This window comes from Notolabrus celidotus, chromosome 17 (genome assembly GCF_009762535.1).
Source record: "Notolabrus celidotus isolate fNotCel1 chromosome 17, fNotCel1.pri, whole genome shotgun sequence".
Lineage (NCBI taxonomy): Eukaryota > Metazoa > Chordata > Actinopteri > Labriformes > Labridae > Notolabrus > Notolabrus celidotus.
The window spans coordinates 25,884,147-25,906,421 of record NC_048288.1 but is presented as its reverse complement, the minus strand read 5'-3'; the positions used below and the strand labels follow the sequence as shown (position 1 = coordinate 25,906,421).

Genomic DNA, 22,275 nt, shown 5'->3' with positions numbered 1-22,275 from the left:
TCAGTCCATTAATTAGTTGCTTATCAGTCTTTTTTAAATCTCTTTACGTCAGGGATTTAAATCTAAAACAAATGAACCCCCATTCTTATAAGAATTTGTCCCATTCAGGGAGTATTGCTTTAGATCTGTGAAATTGAAAGAAACTTCTGAGAATAAACATTAACGGGCTTCGTTCTATTATTGTCACGACTTAAGAAAGAGTTATAGTGGAAATTAATTGCTGAGGACCCTCTGGAACACTCTCGAGGAGCCCTGGAGGTCCCTGACCTCACTTTAAGAGGCAGTGTATGAGTTTATAAGTAGATGGACCGAATGTTAAAGCCACCATCAGCTGGGTACTTTCTAATGCCAGGGTTTTGGGTAGTTCACAAAAATGTGGTGTTCATTGATCGAACAAATAACAAAGAAGAGCCAAAGATATTCCTTTCTGATCAGTCTGTGATTCACCTAATCAATGTTTTATCTGTGAAGTGATAGAAAATAACTTAGAGAGTCCAAAAGTAACTAATACAGGTATCTTATTTTGTCCAACCAGAAGACCGTCACCAAATAATCTTCATTTTACTCTGATTTATGACAAATAAAAACAATAAAATATTTTATTTAAAAAGGTCAGAAAGTGTGCAATAATAGACAGAAAATGAAATCTACATAATGTATCAAAACAAAATCTTTACTCTGATATATTTTCAGTTGTCGTTGTTTCTTGCTCGCTCTGTAAAAGTAATTGAGGGGCACGTTGGAGGCCCTCCCTCCTGTGTTGGGTGTGGTCCATCACTGCAGGGATGTCAGCTGAAGTGGCTTCCAGTGCACCTCACAGGAAGCCATCCCCCCACATTTTAAAGGCTCAGAGGCATCCAGACAAAGAGAGGACATACCCTCCACTCTCACATCCAGCCTGCCACCTTGGCCGACCCCTCAGAGACAGAGAGCAGGTGGGCCAATTAGAGTCCCTTGGGTCCCCCCACCCAGATGCGAGCAAAGCCCTGTATAATTGGTTTCCTCATCTATGAATTATTAATCCTGGTGGCTCTTTGAGGTTTTTTGACAGGGCAGGGTCGTGACAGTGCTCCCTCTGACACGTACACTCTCCTGTTTAACCCCCCAGTGTCGTGTTGAGACCACTCCTCAGAGCAAAGAGGGGGCGGTCAGACAGATAGAGGAACAAAATGAAAACAAAGGCTGGTCGTCTGGTATCTGCGGCTGTTTTAGGTGTGCAGAACATTTTCCATGATGGGCCCTTAAGATTTGTGTGGCTTGATTATGATATGTCCTTGTTCAGATAAACTATATGTGAGAAGAGGGGTAATGGTTTTGGACTGTGATGCAATGGTCTATTAACTAGAAACCATTGCATGACTGGGTCTAAAATCCCAGTGAACAGAACTAATACAACCTTTGTTTTCTAGGAGGTAAGTGCAGGGACTATTACTAATGTTTACCATCAATTGATTTGACTAGATAAATAAAATATCAGTCCTCTTGAGAAGAGCAATAATTGTTTTTGTTAAGTATCAGTCCCCGTCTTCCTTCAGTGTCTAACCTCTCCAACTCCTGGGTAAAAACTAGGAATGGAACTTGATTTTTGTTCACTTATTAAATATCAAGGAGTTAATGCAAATATTGTCAGGTTTTTAAAAGTACAATTTTTCCTATGCCTGGTTGTAATACGGTATTCCCGCCAGACGGTGGCTATATATAGCGTCTTAAAGCTGTTTGCTAACCACATTAAGAAGCTAACAGGAGGAGAAGAATGCTAACTGTGATTCTGAAATTGGGAAAATTGCAGAGACTGAACATGGCGGTAAAATGTGAACATACACGTCACGCTGCTGCGTCACAGAAACACCGGCATGAGGACAGAGACAGACGCTACCAGTGCGGCTACTAGCAGCACCTCGTCCCGTAGCTGGCTAATGGGAGTGCCACACAAACAGAACGTTAACGGGACAGGTGTGCCGTGGAGTGTTTACTTTTGCCCCTAAGTGTTGTGTTAGTCACTGTTGTCTCAACTTGACGTTTCAAACCTGCTGTCAGAGAGCTCGGTTACGAATAGTCACCTAATAAATGAAACTGATTATCGAATAGTATTTTGGCTTGAAATGCCCATCCCTAGTAAAAACTTGATTTAAAACAGGATAATCAACTACATATTGCTAGCATGAATGCAAAACGCCTTACTTTCTTAAAAACAAACACTATTACATTTATGTGATTCATGCAAATAGACAGCTTTAAATCTAGCATGTCAGAAACCACATAAAATAGTAGGAACTTCAATGCCTCCAAAAGGCCAGGATGATACCTTCAATGCCAAAAAGTCTGGAGGCTAATGCACGGCAAAGAAGCACAGAAATCCTCCCTTAACAAGTTTGTCTTTTTTATTGCTTTCTTTAAATCCACTTCAGTAAAATATCTGTCATCAAAATATTTCACTGATCTGTTAACTTCCCAAATGTTTCAGCTCCTTAAAGTATTGTGTCCTTATTTACTCTTTTAGCATCGATACTTGAGTGAATGCATTGTTCAGGAGTAAACTAAGGACCAGACAACAACAACAACAAGCTGAAATGTTGGTCAGGCCTCCACATTAGTGAAGCTGTGGCCTTGCTGTTCTTGGTGGCAGTGTTGCTGCTTCCCTGGCTCCTCTCTCTCCCCGTCTCACACCAGGTGTTAGCCTGTAAATATTTCATGAGGCCTCTGTGCTGAGCTACTGGCACACAAAGGCCGTTTTCAGCGCCCCGGACAGCAGAGGCTCTCTGAAAACAGAGGCCTATCAGTTCGGCTTGGGACGCAAACAATTTTCAGCACTGCTAAAATTAAATTAGGGGAAGGGGCATACCAGAGAGCGGCTCTGCTGCATTACTCAACACGGCGAGACTTCTTTAGCCCTCGCATCAGACATTCCATGGTGAAATGAAAAAAGGGGAGAGGGGAAAAATGCACAAAACAATGAGCTGTCTGTGTGTTTCCAGTAAGCTGAAAAGGCATGTCGGAGATATGAAGTGTTGGTGAGGGTGCCAAGTTGACTTCTGTGCATATGGAGACAAATGGATACATACAACACATCGCCACAAAGAGCACTGTATGACACAGAGAATGTCCACATTCATCAGATTCACAGGCGTATACACCATTCTCTGAACAGAGGAAGGTGACAACCTTTGCCCCCCGTGAACTTAACATCACATCCATTCATAATGAACATCCTCCACTGAACTTAACCAGCAGGACTTTGATCTGAAGCCGCATCCAACATTTGTGGTTTGTCCAAACAGCATGTCGTCAGATTTCTTGCAGGATTATCGATTGACATTAGTGTGAAATGTCAAACTGAGGCCGTTCTCGACACAGGAACAAGCGGAGTTGAATTAAAGCCAAGAGATAAAAAGATGCCAGCCAAGGATCACCACCTTCATATGATGAATCCAGAAAACCCCTTTATTAAGTTTAATGTCAAGCCACCTGAGGCTGCATGAGGCATTCAGTCAGCAAGAGCAGGGACACTCAGAGGTCAGCATGCCAAGCACTCCAGAGTCTCCTGTTCCACACTGCACGATTGAATGAATACCAGCTATTAATACACAAGATGTCAGGGATGCCTTTCCTGGAGGACTCCAGGGAGCGATGGTGGACTGAGAAGGGGGAGGCTAATAAAAAGCTCCATAAAGGGTGACCAAAAGCTGCAATAAGAACGACTCTGATATGAGTGCTTTGCAGCGTGACTGAGAGATCACTTCCACAGTGAGGAGAAGAGGATGGTCCACAGGCTGTATACATGACGTAGATGAAACCAGCGTGATGTCATGTTAGAGGGCAATGGTTTCAGAGCTTTGTGCTGGTCATTTGGGGCGTCACCATGTTGGTTTTACGGACTGGAGGAGATCGTGGTTGGATAAGAGTATGAATACTCATCACTATGCATCTATCCTGATGGACATTTCACTGTGGTATCAACGTGTAAATCGCAAGTAACCACACGCCAAGCAGCCTGGTTGCCTTTATTATACATTTTACTCCAAATGGGTCCATGGTCTTCAAAACAGGCATCACGCTGCTGACTGTGCAAAAATATTCTAAGAAACAGGTTTACTCGGGTAATAAATCAAGTGAAGGTAGAGATATTTTCACCATAGAGGTCTCAGAAACAAGTAGAGTCTGCTTCTGTTCGCCCAAATAAAGAGTGCAGGGTTAAAGCACTTCTTCTTGGGACACTGTTGGCCTTGCAGTTTAGGTGCGTGCCACATATACAGAGGCTATAGCCCTCGTTGCAGCAGTCGTGGGTTTGCCTACTGACCTCGACTATTTGCAGCATGTCTTCCCCCTCTCTCCACTCCCCTTGTTTCCTCTCTCTTCATCTGTCCTATCAATAATCAATAAAGGCAGAAAATGCCCAAAAATATAAATTAAAAAGATTTTTAAAAAAGCCCTTCTTCTTCTTGTCCTCACTGTTAATACAAAGTGGCATCATCCACCTATTGCACACGGTCAATGTGCAAACCTGATTTCATGACTGTTCTGCAGCCAAGTGGTTAGTTTGGGCAGCTCTCATGGGTGCTTTGCATGGACCTAGTTTTTAGGTTGTAAACTATGTTTATTTCATTTTTTATTTAACCAGGTTGGTCCCATTGAGATCAAAGATCTCTGTTTCAAGGGAGACCTGGCCAAGACAGACAGCAGCAAACAACACAAAGTTACAGACATAGACACAGAGAACCAAAGTACACTTTACAAGCACAACGTTTGTCGCAGAAAGAGCCGTTACCTAGGAGGCAGCTGTAACAAGGTACACTAGATTCAACTTCCAGGTCTTTCGTTTCAGATTTAAAAAAAAAAAAAAGTGACACCAGCTCCTTGAGTTTCATGCCACTCTGCAATAAATCCCAGGCTGAGGGTGCAGAATACCTAAAAGCCCTTTTCCCAATTTCTGTCCGAGCTTTTGGGACAGAAAGCATTAAAAAGTTCTGGGGGCGCAGTGAGTACTGTCCAGCACTTTTCTGTGTGATAAAGACACAGAGGTAGTTTGGCAGTAGATCAAGAATTGCCTTATGAATGAAAATGTACCAATGTACCGCATGTACAGTAAGAGTCAGGATTGCAAGCTAGGTCGCGATGCAAGACCCAGGATAATAATAATATCAGTGATTCTGCGATAACCAATTTATGCAAACACAATTTTGTAATGATGCATCATGATATCTGATTTCAGGACGACGATGTTTTGGTGCATTGATATTTTGTCCCAATCACTGCAACAACGCCAGATTCAAGTCATATTATCACGAGAACTGATCACTATAAAATGCCACAAATTGTACGTTTGAATGAGACAGAACCTTATCCCCTGCTCAGTCATTCCTATAAGTCAATGCTAGAGTGATAAAGACCAAACTGACCTGCTGGTTCCAGGCGCAGTACAGATCGCAGATCAGGCTCCAGTTGTTGTTAACCATACAGTCCAGAACTTTAAGATGAGCCATTTTCTGTTGCACCAAAGAAATCCAAGCTGCCCAACACCTGCCCCTCAGCTGTGTGATCCAACCCTGCTGCTGCGCCCTGCTGCACCCTGCAGTTCCTCGATGCAACCTTAACAGTAATCATCAGCAGCAGCAGAAGGCGAAGAAGGGTGCATCTACAAGCCCATTTGCATGCTCAGCAGGCATCCTGTATGTACTGTAGCCGTCAGTCCAGACACGCTTCATTAGCAATATGTTAATGATTCATCCCGGGGAAGAGCTCAGTGGATCATCTTTTGTGGGATTATTAAAAACTCAGCGTCTCTGAGAGAGAAAAGAGTTGTCAGCAGTCCGGAGTAAAAAAGTCCACTTGGGTATCGTCGTACAGGAGAGGCATCACCATGGTTACGCAGCAGAATGCAGACTCACCGATGGAGAAATGAGAAGGATGAGACTGCACTTTCTGTGCCTCTGTTTCATCCTCTCTGTCCCGCTCTCAGTGCTGGTGTCTCTTCCCATCCGGGCTGTGCCTCCCGGTGCTGGTCTCTGCAGCGGTACCAGGCTGAGGCAGCCCGCAAAGCAGAGCAGCAGAGCCTCTCTCTAAATCATCAGGCCGCAATGCAGGACTCGCTCAGGGACAGGATGAATTTTCTCTCTCGTCAGGATGCAGCCAAGGAAAGGAAAAGGTCCCTGCCACTGATTCACTTCTCTCTGATGCCAAATGCACCTGAGGCTCTGGAGCTCTCTGCTGCTACCTCCAGACCTGACTGACTCCACACTTAGCAGGCAATGAGGGACTCTATCCCAGCTGAGTTATTTATTTCATTACTCTGCATAAAAAACTTCACCTACTTTGCAGGGGTGAGACTCCCTGAGATAGGGCAAGAGAAATACCGCAGCCCCCACCGCTACGGAGCGAAAAAGTCAGCGCTCTTTTATAAATCAACATCAAGTTTAAGACTTCCTCTCCCGGCGGGATGTCAAAGAAATCGAGCCTTTGAAAAGAGAGATATATGCCAGAGATGCATAAAGACAGAATGAGGAAACTACTGGATGCCAGTAAATAGTTGTCTGAGATTGTTTATGTTCTTTCCAGTCTTTGATGCCGTGTGACGTCCAGATGGTTGTGATTGTGCCGTGAGCTGCGAGGCGGCTTCATCAGCGAGACACTTTGAGCTCAGTTCAAATGAGAAATGCCACAACCACTAAGCAGCAAAGAGTAGCCTGAGGTGGAGTTTAAGACATTCATACATTTTTAACAGCCTCCCAATACTATGTGTCACTCTGCTCTTTCTCGCTTTCACACAACGACGACAAGCCTCGGGACGTCAACGCACCACGAACGCTCCTTCTCTACTGTGGATGAAAACTAATTAAAGCAACATATCACTGTCGGGTAGAGCTGGGCGATATTGAAAATTATGTTATCACTATGAAATATTTCCTATCAGTCGATATCGAAAATTGTCACGATGTATAAAATCATTGTTTCATTTAAATTTAAAGACAGATTTTTGCTCTGGAGTGAAAGTTGAAGAAACCAGACAGTTTGTTAGCTTGTATCTGGATTTAGTTTTCTGATGAGCTTCTTGAATCCATCATTTCTCACTGTGCTAACAGGAAGCAGGTCTTTAATGTGTAAGATGAGATTTTTGTGAAGTTTTCTTCAGTGTCTCTTGTTTCAGCTGTGTTTACATCCAAACGTCCTTAAGCCCCGCCTACCTCTCAACCTGCGACATGATTGGCTTTTCAATGCCATCTTCTTCTATCTAATGTTCGGTGGCAACTAGTGTTTAAGGCACAGTAGCACCCCCTCCTGTTTCCAGTGATTGCGGGTAGTAATTACAGGTTTATTTAAATCAAATTTTTAATTAACATTTGTTATATTTATATTGAGAAGAATGATTTCACGATAATTATCGTTATTGAATTATCACCCAGCCCTACTGTAGGGACTCAGCTCATAGATGTACGACCATAGACTGTATAGATAATGGACGTAGTATCCTTGACGTCACCCATCTGTTCCTGAGCGCTGTTTTGAAGCCAATCGGCGGCGGCAGCCATATTGGAAATACGGAAGTCAACCAGGCATAGAGTGACGTAAAGAGGCAGGGTTTGAGCCCGTGTTCCTGTCCGGGAGTCAAGTCAGTCATGTCCTTATTTGTGCAAAAACTCGTAATCATAATATCTTCTGAACCGTTGAGTAAGAAAAAAATTCACCCCCTGTTCAGATCGATAGAGAAATTAGCTACATAGAGCAAAACCGTTTTTTTAACCAGGCTGTAAACACGTTTATTTCTGCTGCAAAGATCGTCTTCTTTGAATTGGTGTCTATGTCTACTTCCGCACAGGCTTCGTATTTTGAGACCCGAGGTTGCCACTTGTGTACGACATCATTCTGCAGCAGTCGTGCTCTGACACATCCTGTTTTTGGTTCTTAAATTCTCTATGTATGACAGAAGGGAAAGTGGAGACAACTTGAGTGATAAACAAAGACACAAGACTGTCTGTTGGGTCAGGAGGCTACACTCACAGTCTGGTCAGAAAGGTCAGCCAAGTCCCAAAGGCTGCACTCTGTCGCTGTGACCAGACATGGCAACCCCAGACCCCCACATTCACTGCTCTCCTGCAGTGTCCAGTTGTCATTATTAGCAGCACAGACCCTCTGAGGTTTCTTTGACTGTTGAGACCAGCCCCCTTTAGATGGACAGACGTTCTGGAAAAGGCCACTTGTTTGAATAGTGATATCATCTCTCTCTCTCTCTCTCTCTCTCTCTCTCTCTCTCTCTCTCTCTCTCTCTCTCTCTCTCTCTCTCTCTCTCTCTCTCTCTCTCTCTCTCAATATCCTCTATCCCTCTTTCCAACCCCAACCCGGTCCCAGCAGATGTGTGTCTAACATGAGTCTGGTCCTGCTGGAGGTTTCTGCCTGTTAAAGGAAGTTTGTCCTTGCCACTGTAACTTGCTAAATACTGCGAGGTGCTCTGCTCATGGTGGATTAAGATAAGATCAGACGGAGTCCTGTCTGTAAGATGGGACTGAGTCTTATCCTGACTTGATTGTGGGTCTGTGTTAATCATTTAACATAGAGTACGGTCTAGACCTGCTCTGTTTGTTAAAGCGTCTTCAGATAACGTTTGTTGGGATTTGGTGCTATATAAATAAAGATTGATTGATTAAGCTTCAAAGTTGGTGAAAGTTTTGAACCCTTTCAGATTTGGAAGCAAATGGCTGAGGGTGAAAGTTCAACTTCAAAGATTAAAGTCTCCATACATGGGGCACCTGACCTACCCCCTGAAGCCGCTGTGTCTGATCCCCAAACTTCGTCTCTTTACTAACCTCCTGCTCTAGTGTTATGAAAATCCCCTGCTCCAACTCTTGAACTCCTGCCCGGTGAAAGAGCCTCAGCAGGTGTAGCAGTCACGCTCACACGCCAACAGGACGCCACATGTTTTTGTTCTGCTGCTGTGATGTTTGCTTATAGGGGTGAAACGCCAAATGTTGATGTATGATAATTTATTCAAGATTCATGGCTCAGAAAGGTCTTACTCAGTTTTGATGACATCATCTTTTAAGATTTGATCAACCAAGAATGTACTTTAAATATAGGGCCCTTTGAAATCTGTTTAAATTTTTTTCCAAATTCCATTTTTTTAATTTTAATTTTTTAGAATTCTGTTTTTTACCCTTTACACTTATTTTACCACCATATAGTGTGTGCTTTTTGTGTCAGTGAATAAAATGTCCGTTAATGAAATGCAAAAATCCTTAAATTTATCAATGCAACACATCATTGCACAATTTTGTCCAGTATTTTAAAGTCAAAACATAATGTTGTAACATACCAATGTACCGTATGTGTTGTTTTTCTCTGTTTTTCACATGGCTTTTGGGCAACAAGTGGTCATCACGCGTATTTTTACGTTTCCAGTCAACAGTATGTTGGCAGAATTTTAAAAAAAGCATGTCACCTGACACATAGAAGTCATTTGGGAACTGTTCAGCTTTGTATTTTGAAGTAAGAGATGAGTTTCATAGTTTTTTTGCAGACTTATCCAGTGTTTTTGGTGGCCGCTTCGACATGTTTATTTTGGGAGGGAGCGGGTGAGTTTTTGTGAGGAGATGCACGGGTGGTGCCACGATTGAGCAGTTCCCAGAAACATTTCCCCAGACAGACGTTCCTTCTCCTCATGATGACAGCATTTCAGTCACATTATGTCAATTTCCTCGATGAACGGGGAAATCATAGGGCCCTATAAATACCTTGTTTCTTTATCTCCAACCTTTTTATTTGGACCTTCACATCAGGGCAGAAATATGTAAGACATGATTGAAGAGTCTTAAATATAAGGGAGGCCAAGCAGGCAGATGTCTCCAGGTTTAAACACATCAAAATCCTTGTTTTTCTAACTCACACTTAAAACAAAGCAACACACATGATTAACAAGCCAAAGGGATTAATGCAAGCAAATCTCCTACAACAGTGATGCAATGTTTACAAAATATGTAGGCCAAGAGACTCTTAAAAAATCCCCCAAAAGCCGGGCAATATTCCTTTAAAAGTAATGAGAGGGATTACTTAAATGTTATAACGCCAATAAATTACTCACAGCGCAGTGTGTTAAAGAGGACTTATACAAATGCATCCATTTGTTTTGAATTTGTCCTGCCAGTTTCAGTTTCAGACATCCCTGTAGTTCAAACTGTCTCATGTTGGAGTAATAACAGAGACTTAATAAGATACAACTGTGTGTGAAAAACATCTACACCATAAACCTCCATGACATCATGCAGCAACATGTGTACGAGCTGCAGCTCCCCCGTTACCAGCCGGCAGCAGGCCAGGAAAGAGTAAAAGCATGTTCCCCCTTTCCCCCCTCCACCCCCCCACGCTGAAGCCAATATAATCCAATCAATCCTGAGTTATGGATCCTGTGGTGCTCTTTGGACACACACACACACACACACACACACACACACACACACACACACAAACCCCCTCCCTCAGTATTCAAAACAACAAGGAGAACATGCATGATTTAAAGATGTGGAGCTTACATCATCTCAGTGAGGACAGAACAGAGAAAAGAACTCAGTGAGAGTCATGTGGAGCTTATTGAGATAGTTGACGGACAGGTCATGCTTTTAAATTTGTCAGTTTGGTCAACAGATTTATCCACTGAGCTCAAATTCATGAAGACTGCTGCCAGTTGTAATGCATTAGATTACAACTGTGGCACTCAGGGACTCTACATAGGGCTGGGCGATAATTTGATAACGCAAATTATCGTGATATGATTTTTCTCAGTATAAATAAAACAAATGTTTGATAAATTATCTTTTATTTGATGTATTTGTTTTTGTATGTGGGTACATGTGTAAGTATATATTTTTTCATTATTATTATTTATTTTGTTTTTATTTTTTATTTTTTTATTTGTGTGGATGTAAGATGTGCTTAGTCCTCTATGTTCATTCTTAATGCACCTGAGATTTTTGTGTGTGTGTTCTGTATTGTATTTATGCACATATATGTGAAGATGTGTATGAATGTTTATAAATGTATGTCTACAATTGTTGAAAATCAATAAAAACAATGTTGGGAGAAAAAGAAAGTTTGATAAATTTGATATATTTAAACCTGTAATTACACCCCCCAACCTATGGAAAGGGAGGGGGCGCTAAAATGTCTTAAATGCTATTTGCCACCCAATATTAGACAGAAGAAGACAACAGCCAATCATGTTGCAGGGTGAGAGGTAGGCGGGGCTTAAAGACGTTTGGAGCGGAATGTAAACGGCGACAGCGACACGGAAGAAAACGCTAATCATACCAGCTCAAAGCAGAGTCGTTCGTCTGACACTGTGCTGACTCAGCATTAACTTTTAACTCAATACACTTAATTAAATACACTTTCAGGATGTTGGTAAATAAATCAAATTATGCAGATAACCTCAATCTGAGAAAAATAAGAATCTACAAACTAAAACTACACAAAAATCGCATTTTACACTAAAGACCTGCTTCCTGTTAGCACCATCAGAAAACTAAATCCAGATACAAGCTAACAAACCGTCTTCAACTTTCACTCAGGGACAAATCTGCATTTAAATTTAATTGAAATAATTATACGATTTTGATTGTGATATTTATCGATATCGACTGATATGAAAAAAAAATCTTGATAACATCTTTTTTAATATCGCCCAGCTCTACCTCTACATTTCAAAATGTGTTGGTGTAAAAACCTTTGTTCGAAGTGGTGCATTCACTGCTGGCTTGTTTTTTATGTTTCTTCCAGTAAAACAAGAAAAAAAGGACTGTAATGTTAATTCTGAATATAAACCTAACATACATTTCTGGAACCAAACTCTAAAATAAATTACGTAACAGAATCAAAAAAGAAACTGATCCGCTTTAACAGCTGACAGTGTGGTGGCTGGATGGATTCTTGAATGACGTACATTCAGTGGCTTTCCAAGCAAGAGTGGCTGTTCTCCAATTAAGCTTCTGAGGTCAATCTGGGGTAAATTACAGCTGCTGTCATTGTTGATTTGCCATAAATTCAGTCTTGAACGCATGACGGCCAATCTGAGAGGACTGGAGTTCCAAAAAACAGAGCCGCTCTGTGATTCGGTGGCTTCTCTGCCATCCATTCATGAAATCGTTCCTTCATCAGGGTGCCCTTGTTCATTTCCACTACTGACGCTGACAGGAAATAATGTGGTTTCCTGCCACGACCTCAGAGCCCACACCACGAGTTAAGATATGTCCTGATAACACTCCGTTACATAAAACTCAATCAAGACCGAATTACCACTACACAAATGTTGTTTCCATAGTTTTATAAACATGAGAAATGGAGAGAGTCTACTAGGTCAGAGGAAAGTAAGAAGAAGGTAAATCTCTCTCTACTTGCACTCTCATCTGAAATGCATATCATGTTTATCTGGCAGATATATCCGCTAGCCCATATTATCAGGCCGACATATTCCTTTCCACGTAACTTACTCTTTAATTCAGTTATTGGCTAAAGAAATAAAGAGTCGTTCCAAAGCAGTATCAGTACTGGTTTCTACTCCCAGTGTGTCCTAAAATATGGTTCCCAATATCTACAAGAACGACACCAATGCACCATTCCCAAACCAGAATGTATTTGACCCAGCAATAACGACTTGTTTCAGACAAATTATGATGTGACGAGCAAGCAGCAACCTCCGGTCTCAAAATATGAAGCCCATGCGGAAGTGTTGTAAACTGCAGTTCATTGAGCGTCCACTTGAGGCTGGCTGCAGAAACACAGGAAACCACATACACACCCATTCAAAGAAGACGATCTTTGCAGCATTAATAAACATGATTACAGCCTGTACAAAAACGGCTTAGGTCTGAATAGCTAATTTCCTCTATCGGCACACACTGTACGGGGGTGAAACTTTGTATAACTCAACAGTTCAGAAGATATTAAGATTACGAGTTTTGCCCCAATAAGGACATGACTGTCTTGATTGACAGGTGGGAACACTGTAGCTGTTGGCAAGGAGGCTCAAAGCCCGCCTCTTTACGTCACACTAGCTAGACAGACGTTAAGATGATCAGCATTTCCAATATGGCTCCCGCCAACGACTGGCTTCAAAACGGCGCTTCAGAAACAGATGGGTGACGTCACGGATACTACGTCCATTCATTATACAGTCTGTGGTGACGAGGGATAAGAGATGGACACAGTGATATATCGCTCATGAGGTCGATTAAAAATAATAAACAAATGTCTGCAGACACTGCAGGCAGTCTCGTCAAGCAATGTTAACTTCCCCCTGAATGATGACACATTCTATTCTAATGTTTAAGATATATTCTGTCATGATATATAGACTAATGTAGTTTAGAATTACCTCTGACATAAATATCTGTCATGTTCTGAAATCTACAGCATAACACACTGTATTTTTCTATTCCATTAGTTAACTAAAAATCCATCTATGGCATGTTACTGGCTGAGATTCCCATGTTAATTTGTGATGTGATGTGCATGGATTATGGATGTTATTATTAAATTCTTGTATTTTATCAATTGCAAAAACAGCATGTTATAAGCCATTGGCTAACCTGCACTCCAATAATTGACATCAGTATCAGCCCTTGAAGAACTCATATCAGTCGCCCTCCAATGTCAAACTGGTTTGCTGAGAGTTGCTACCATTAGCAGAGCTAGCTCCTCCACATGCCTCTCCTGGTTACACATTGCTTCAATCAAGTGGTTATATGACAGTTTAACCAGACACAGCATTATTACATCTTTATCCCCATTTACTTGATTAAACACTGACAAACCACGCCCACTCTCACGCCCACATGCCGCTACCGGATGCCATCTGTCATCTAATCTCATCCAGGTAGAAAAGAATCAAAGCATTATGACAGTCACCACCAATGTGTTCAACCAGGTAGTAATTTTGGTGCGAGAATGACAAGGTGTAAATGTTTAATCCACTAAATGCACACATCCCTACAGCACTCGAAGAAAGTCTACCTCCTTGAACACATCAGATTTGATATTGAGAGAGAACAAATATTTATCTCAGTTGAAAAAAAAAGGTAATTTCTTGGCCAACATGTTCATAATCTGTCTCTCTGGTTTGATATTAGTCTAAAGAAATCTATAAATTAGGCTCTAGTGTCATGTTCGGTCTTTCATATGTAAAATGCTTCATACCAGTGGCCTTTATTTCACTGTGTTACATAGCTGATGTAAATTATGACAGGATGCAGAATGGTGAACACTGCCTGAAGAAATGGGCAGACAAACAGAGCTCTTTATGCTCTTAACACCCCTGACTTGTGTGTGTCATGTCTCTGAGCCCAAGACAGAGGCAAGATAGAGGTCGAGTGTTTTGACGGAGATGCCTTGGGCATGTGTAATGGATAGTGTCTCAGCCTCACTGAGCATTAGGCTGGTACTGTGCTGCCTGTCTGCGTGCGTCCACAAACCCCTCCTTCTCTCTCATCTCTCACCATCTTCTGTCTGAATTTATCCCAAGGAAGGACCGGGGTATCCAGGCAGAAGAGGGTTGTGACATTGAGCCAACCGGCTAAAAAAAGATGAGAGGGAAGAGAAAGAGGATGGCATTTTTTCCAACTCACATCTGCCAAAACCCCCCCCCTGCCCTCTACCCTCTTCCCGTTCCTCCCTTCCTTTCTCCACGCATCCATCCATCAATCACGCATCTTTCCCTTCAGCCAGCGTAATGATGGCGTCTAGTGTGATTGCGGTCAGTGTGTGTTTGAGCAGCATGAAGGATTACAAGCAGAGGAGCCATGCTGGGCTTGAACGTCACCTCTCCAGAAGAGGAAAAAAAGATCAGGCAGCCACCTCTCACACGTATGATGAACACATATCTCTGATGACCTTGAGCCTGCCACAGCACGCGCATTGATTTCCCCTTTTTGGTCTTTCAAGGAAAATACAGCCACGATAGCTGGGAAGTCTGATTCCGATGAGTGATGTCAGAACTGGCTTTGGTTTCAATATGATGCCGAGACATGTAGGTGGATCTGGTGTTTCCAAACAAGGGGGGAAACCCGTCCTGAGATCATGCTACTCCTTCTTCCCAGAAGACTTTCTCTCTGAGTGTACGTGCTGAGAGAAATGCAGGTCATGTCCGGGTCAGCGTCTTGTTTGGCGAGCAGGGAGGAACACCGATGTGCTGCATGACACATATTTGCTTTTCAAATGTATGCAAATCACAATGTTTTTGTCGCTGCTTTGATTGATGAACTGCCACCGCTTTAAACGCTGATAAACGTGTCAGTCACTTCCTTTTGGAGTCACTGTAATCTTCGTTTTTCTTCCCCCTTGCTGCTAAAATAAGACCAAAGACTCCAAAAAGTGAGATCACAGGGAGCATAATTAAAAGGACAAGGATGTGACACTGGAAATGTAAGTCAGCAGCTGGAGATGTGAGTGGAAAAACATAAGACAGAGACTCTGGTTTCCACAGAACAAAACAAGCTCTCACATGTCCCAAACTGACCGCCATCACACTCCCTGACCCCGAAAACCACTCCGGCCCTGACAGTCATATTCTCTGCTTGTAACAGCGTTCAGGAGAAAAAAAAATGAGCGCAGCTTCCAGCACAGTGATTCCATTTTTCCCTCTCCGACTCACACAGCATTCATGTTTCCACAGGGTTAAATATAGCAGCATGAAAAACACGCGGGAATAGAGGACGGGTGAAAGGCAAGCATGTGGACGAGGGAAAAAAAAGAGCAGGGGTTTATGGAGCTGGGAGGGGCTATATTTAGAGTGAAGCATCAGCAGCACTCGCAGCATTGCCACTGGTCTCATCCAGGGCAACATGAGTGAAGGATGTAATCAATATGCGTTGGAGAGAGGGATGAACCATTGTTTGTTTTTCTTTATCGCTCCATTTTACCTCCCCCCAGTCTTCTTTTTGCCTCTGTATTCTCCCCTTCTCTTGAAACATGTTTTTTGCAGGTTTGATGGAATGGTATAGAAAATTTAAAACAATTTCAGAGGAAGAGAGGAAGGGGGACAAGGAATAGTGAAATATCTACACAGACATGTATCGACTAGGGATGGGCAATGATTTTTGAATATTCAAATATTCGTTCACTTAGTAAAAATCAAAGAGTTACTCCCAATATTTTCTCATTTTAAAAGTACGATTTTTCATCGTTTTTACCTATGCCTGGTTGTAATACGGTATTCCCGCCAGACAGTGGCTATAGAGCGTCTTAAAGCAGTTTGCTAGCTGCATTAGCAAACAGAAGGAGAATGCTAACTGCATTAAATAGCAAAAGAAGAAGAAAACATTCGTGGCCATAGACTGTATATGAAATGGACGTCAATTCGCTGCCACAAAAACTGCTTCCCCTGGTGGCTGGCTGCAGTATAGGTCAAAAACTCTTGAATGGGGCTGCGGTCAAACTTTAAAAAAGAAATACACGTACGAATGTTTCTCACATCAGTATGCTGATAGTGATATGTGGTTATTATTTGACAGTTTTGTGTTCAATGCCTCTTTTTTCTGAAAAGTTTCTTTTTCGTGAGTTATCAGAGGTTAAAAAACAGGGTTTTACTTCCGAATTTACTTTGATTGACAGCTGCCGTACAGAGAAACTCCGTAGGACATCGTGACGGTACGCTGTAGGGCGGAGCTTGTTACACTGGAAACACACAAATTCTCTACTGCGCAGACTCTGGCTGCAGAAAATGTACAAGATGTCAGTGTTCTGGAACGGAATATTTTGGCTTCAAAACCGTACAATGGGAAAAGGCGGAGCGACGCTGTCCATTTTATATACAGTCTATGTTCGTGACAGTCGCTGTGATTTCTCAGTTGCTGAAGTATTTTCAGAGACTGAGCATGGCTGTAAAATGTAAACCTACGCAGCATCATGGAAGGATCGAGACAGACGCTGTCAGTGTCCGCTACTAGCAGCACCTCGTCCTGCTGCTGGTTAACGTGACTGCCACACAAACAGGCTGTTAATGGGACAGGTGAGAGTGTGTTTGGGGGGGGTGAGTATTCGAATGATCGGCAAATAGATGCCAATGATTATCGAATAGTATTTTGGCTTGAAATGCCTATCCTAACATGAACCGACTCTGCACACAGGGACACTGTGCTCAAGCTATACCTGCTGACAGATCAACTAGTTTACAGAAGAATGATTTGCAGATGTTTCGGTAGCTGGATTATGTTTTCACGATCAAGAATCAGACGATGAATCAGCAGCTTCAGCTTTGTAAAAAGGGACATTTGGACTGTTGGCTGCAGAAAACAACATCTTTGAAGGTCTTAACATAAAGAAAGAAACTAGAGGATTCATCATCCCTCATTTTTCAGATGTCTTTTTCTAAAGATGTATAGATTTGAGAGCCGCAGCTGCTTAAAAACTCCCTTGCCAGGATTAGTGTGACAGCAGGTCGAGCGAGGTAGGGAATGTGAATGAGGCCAAGAGCGAGAGAGTGAGAGAGAGAGAGAGAGAGAGAGAGAGAGAGAGAGAGAGAGAGAGAGAGAGAGAGGGGGAAGCAGACGTTACACACGTGGGGTGTTTTTCTCTTAATGACTGGGGCAGCTGTGCTTGAATTACCCCAGCGTTGCTGCCATCGTTTTGGCGGCAGCAGGGTGGGGCGGGTGGCTGTCTGTATGTCTCATTAACGAGCTGAGATGGTGCAGTGGAGTGGATGGATGGAAGAGGGGAGGAGAGGGGGGGTGTCCCGCCTGGGGTCCCTATACTCTCATTTCACCCCAGGGGGGCATGGTGATTCTAAAGCAGTGAAGCTTAGAGAGGGGCGATATTGGAGATGTCAGCAGGAATGTTTTTTTATATATATCAATCAACATGGATGTTTATCACAACACATATTCAGACATTTTTAGACTGCTTCCTGTTTTAAGCAAAGATGATTTAAACTGATAAAGATAATAAATGAAGCAGCTTCAAGACAAAAAAATGGCGTCTCAAAAACATACTCTGGTACCCCTTTTCTCCCAAGGCAGTTTTAGGGCCGGTGCTCAATTTAGAACCAGATTTTTGTGTTTAGACTATGAGAGAACCGGCTCCCCGCTAGGAAAACAGGTTCCAGAGCAGCACCAACTCTTGGCTGGTCTAGAACCGCAAACCGCTTACGTCATGGGGCGAGGGGTGAAGGGCGGTAAAGCACGGCGAGTAGCACAGAAGTGTCAGTAAAGTTGGATGAGTTCTCTTCGGAGCCATTGTTGTTATTGTTTGGGAAAGTTCACGCTCATGACGTGGATCTTCCAATTTTTCCATTTCTGTCATGTAACTTAAAAACAGCCAATAACTGGTTACTGCTGCTTTTATTTCCCTTGTGTGATATACTGATAGATCTGTACAAAGAGGTAAAGGTATCATTTTTAAAAGGGAAGTTCCAAAAATTCTAATTTTCTTATTGTTTAGACAGAAATTCAAATTTCAACCAAACAGAGTCTAAAGATGAGAAAACACTATGGGGACAATCAATATTGATATCAAACCACAGCCTAATCATGCCACTAGGGCTGGGCGATAATTCGATAATGATAATTAGCGTGATATAATTTTTCTCAATATAAATATATAAAATAAAACATTTGATATGGATAAACCTGTAATTAAATACCCCCAACCACTGGAAAGAGAGGCGCTAATGAGCCAAGTTGCCACCCAACATTAGACAGAAGAAGAAGACAGCATTGAACAGCCAATGATGTCGCAGGGTGGGAGGTAGGCGGGGCTTAAATACCTTCGGAGCGGAATGTAAACACAACTGAAACAAACCAAAAATGTGCCTTTAAAATTAAATGAAAGGTGCGCTGGTGGCCCACATATAGAGGCTATGGTCCTCGCTGCAGAGGTCGCCGGTTCGACTGTCAGTCGACCATTTACTGCATATCTTCCCCCACCCTCTATTCCTCTCTTCAGCTGTCCTATCCAATAAAGGCAAAAAAGCCCCAAAAATATATATCTTAAAAAATTTAAATGAAATAATGATTTGATATTTATCGTGATAATTATCTATATCGACTGATATGAATCATTTTTTTGTGATAAAATAATTTTCAATATCGCCCAGCTCTACATGCCACATTACGAGATGTCATCTGTGATCTCTGCTTGTTTACATCCAGGTAGTAGATGAAATGCAATGTGGCAGTAGCCATGAACATGATCAACTGTTCTCAGTAGTGGCAGGTGGTTGCGCTACAGCGTAGACAACAAATGACCGGTATTTTGGGACTACAAAAATAAGCATAATAATAATAATTCTATGACTGAAGAGTAATTCCAGTCGGGGTTGTTTGTTTGCGCTTTCCTGATAAAGCCTCAGAGTTTGTGTTTGTGTGAGATTGCAAGCGGTGTAGGAGGCATCAGGTAGATAAAAAGCCCTGACTCACTCTGCTGTCTAACCCCAGGCTGCTAAAGTAATCAGGCTAAACACCGGCACTGACTCACAGGTGACTCACAACTTCTGCAGCGGTGTAGAGCCGAGTGGCACAAGTGTATCTGCCCTGAGGTTATTAAAAAATCATGGAGTCAAATCTCCCTTTTTGTTCAGGCATCCTGCTGATTCAGTGGGAAACCACGCACCTGCACAGTCCTGCTTTTGTATCCTGTAGCTATTCATCTTTCTTGTGCATATTTCAACAGCTATGTTAATGCAATAACTGTTGAACTTTCTTAATCAAAGCTGACCAAAGCTCAGGAGTATCCAAGTCTCAGAGGTTTGTAATGAAGCAGCGTGTCGGGGAGTAACTGATGTGTTTTTGATGCTTCTGCTCAGCAGCTGGGAGTTCGGCAGGCTGCGGTGTTTGTGAGGGAGAGTTAAGTGATGTTACGGGAAACGTTTATTAGACAGCTAAGACGGATGTGAAGGAAAACCACACCGCGGAGAAACAATCGAAAGAGCAAGTTCAGAAGAAAGAGGAAGTTCTCACTCCTGTCTCTTTATCTCACAGAGTCCGTCTCAGATTTCAAATCAACCACTTTTATCTTCAACTCTGACCCGGCGACATCTCTGTCGGACGTTTTTAAACAAATATGTACACCCTGTGCTTCTCCTTTACTCCATCAGCTGTTACCCAATTCCCAAAGATTTATGTCGTCCATCCTCAGCTTGTTCTCGTAAGAGGATTAGAGCCCGCACACACACACAAACCCAGGGCACTGTTGCCATTTTCTGATGACGGATTAATCCAAAACATGCCACCGCTGCAATGCTGTTATGACATGCTTGAAGCCTAGCCGGACTCTGATGATGATTTTTGATGATGTAACCATTGAAAGTGCTATAAGAGGAAACCGGGATGAGCTCCACAATATGTCATTTATGAGAGCTTGGCATGCAGACCCATAAAGAGCCTGCAAGATTAGCAGTGTGAGTATAAAACTCTCTTTGTGCACTTAAACAGTTGTCAGAGTGGGAAAAATGTGAACTTAGTCACCCCGAGCGCTGGCAGATGTGGTGTGATGTGCTCGACACTAGGCTAACACACTCTCGCTCCAAGAGACACTTTGCAAACGTCTGCAGCCGGTCATGAGGTTTCTGAAAGTGAGAATAGCTTAAAAACAGAGCTGATGGAGTTGCAGCTTCTTCATATGTTTACAGATGAGTGTTTAGGGCTGATGAATGCATGTGCAAGCGATTTACATTCCCGACAAGTTGCACAAAGCGAGCACTGTGTCAAAAATAAGTATTCTGTAAGGAATCAGAGGGATAGAAACACACTTTAAAGATGCCAAAGGTCACACAGAGCCTGTCAGCAGATGCATGTGAAAACAACAAAGGCATCAACCATGCCAGAGCTGTACAAGTAAGGGCACCTCTAAAACCTCGTAGTCTCAGATCCAGACACGACTTACCTCACAAGACGGAGTCACGGCTCTGTGTTTACTCTCCTCATTGTCCTGGGGGGAATCACTCCGACGTGCTGCCATCATTTCATTTCAAAAGCGCACAGGAGGAAGAAGTCCTTTAGAGACCACATGGAGGTGAAGAGGATGAAGTCGAAACAAAAGAAAAAAGAAAGAAAAAGGAAAAGGAAAAATGATCCTAATCCACACCGTCCTTCTTCTTCATGTCCATCAGGAGCTGAAATCTGAATCACAGAGGAACACACAAGTCAGTGGAATTAAAGCTGGACACACTGTCCCATGCAGGACACAAAAGCAACTACAACAGATTCTTATCTGGAATATGAGCCTTCGGATGGAAGAATACACAATTAAATATCACATTAAATCTTCTATGTATGATGAACCTGATGAACAAGGACAGCCTGACATCTTTAACTTTAAATTCTGATGTATTATGCAGCAGGATAAAAGCCCTCATCAGCTCTGTTTACATTGAAAGTCAGCATTGTCATGTTTTCATAGGGGTTTAAAAATCAAGCACACTGCCATCACTAAGAAGGAGTATTGTAAAGATTGTTTACATGGTATCACATGCCCTGAGGGTTGCTTGAACCTATCAAAATACCAAAATGTCTATATTAGCAGGTGGATTTTAGCTTTTAGAGGTTGAAGGTTCAACCTTGGTTTAAAATATCCGGAAAATGGATGTGTTATTGTATATAATGTGAAGGTAGGAGCATGCATTTGACATAAAAGATGCATGTTCGCTGTATTTGAGGTGAGAGTGCAGAAAGCATAGAGGAGCACACTGTGATAGGCACATGAATAAAGCCATACATGACATGCATACTTCAAAACGACCTTTTTAATTCAATTTAAAGCTGATTTTTGAGGAGGGAACCCTCTGTTTGTGTTACTACAGCCTGTTGTAATGCATTTACTAACTGCACAGTGCACAGGGCGGACGACAGGTTGTTGCTCTGCCCTGTAATTGTGAATAACACCAAAAACTTACCTGTTAGAAATTCATAAAACTAACCCACAAAATGACCGAGTAAAGACATAGTCCATGTGTGGAGGAAGAGTAAGGTGTCCGTGGGAGCCAGAGATGCGTTAAAGGGGCTGTCAAGAGATTACAAAGCGGGATATTCAGTCTCCTTTCAGTGCTGCATTCACTGACTGCTGAGGCTCACTACCTGTTAGGAAAAACACACTGGAAAAAACACGGAAAACGCCCTTCACTGAGCATTTCTCCGTCAGGGACACCCCACGAAAAATAAACCTCCCGTGTTCATTCATTTTTCCATCATTTCCGAGCTTCAATTCGACGCAGAAACAGCCAGAATGGAAACAAAAAAGTAGTATGTACTCCTCCTACGTGGTCCCCGGTTGGCGGCGCGACAATCTCTATGTGGAGAGATGAATCTCCAG

At 42.5% G+C, this 22,275-nt stretch overlaps 1 protein-coding gene across 1 annotated transcript in view; it reads right to left on the bottom strand.

Moving 5' to 3' along the window:
• LOC117829068 (rho GTPase-activating protein 21) overlaps positions 1–22,275 on the bottom strand; it is a 128,649-nt gene extending 106,374 nt beyond the window's left edge. The window contains exons 1-2 of the mRNA XM_034706604.1: positions 21,860–22,275; positions 20,851–21,086 (exon numbers count right to left, since the gene is read on the bottom strand). Coding sequence (XP_034562495.1) covers positions 20,851–20,928 — 78 coding nt within the window. The 5' untranslated portion in view covers positions 20,929–21,086; positions 21,860–22,275. The remainder of the gene's footprint in view (positions 1–20,850; positions 21,087–21,859) is intronic.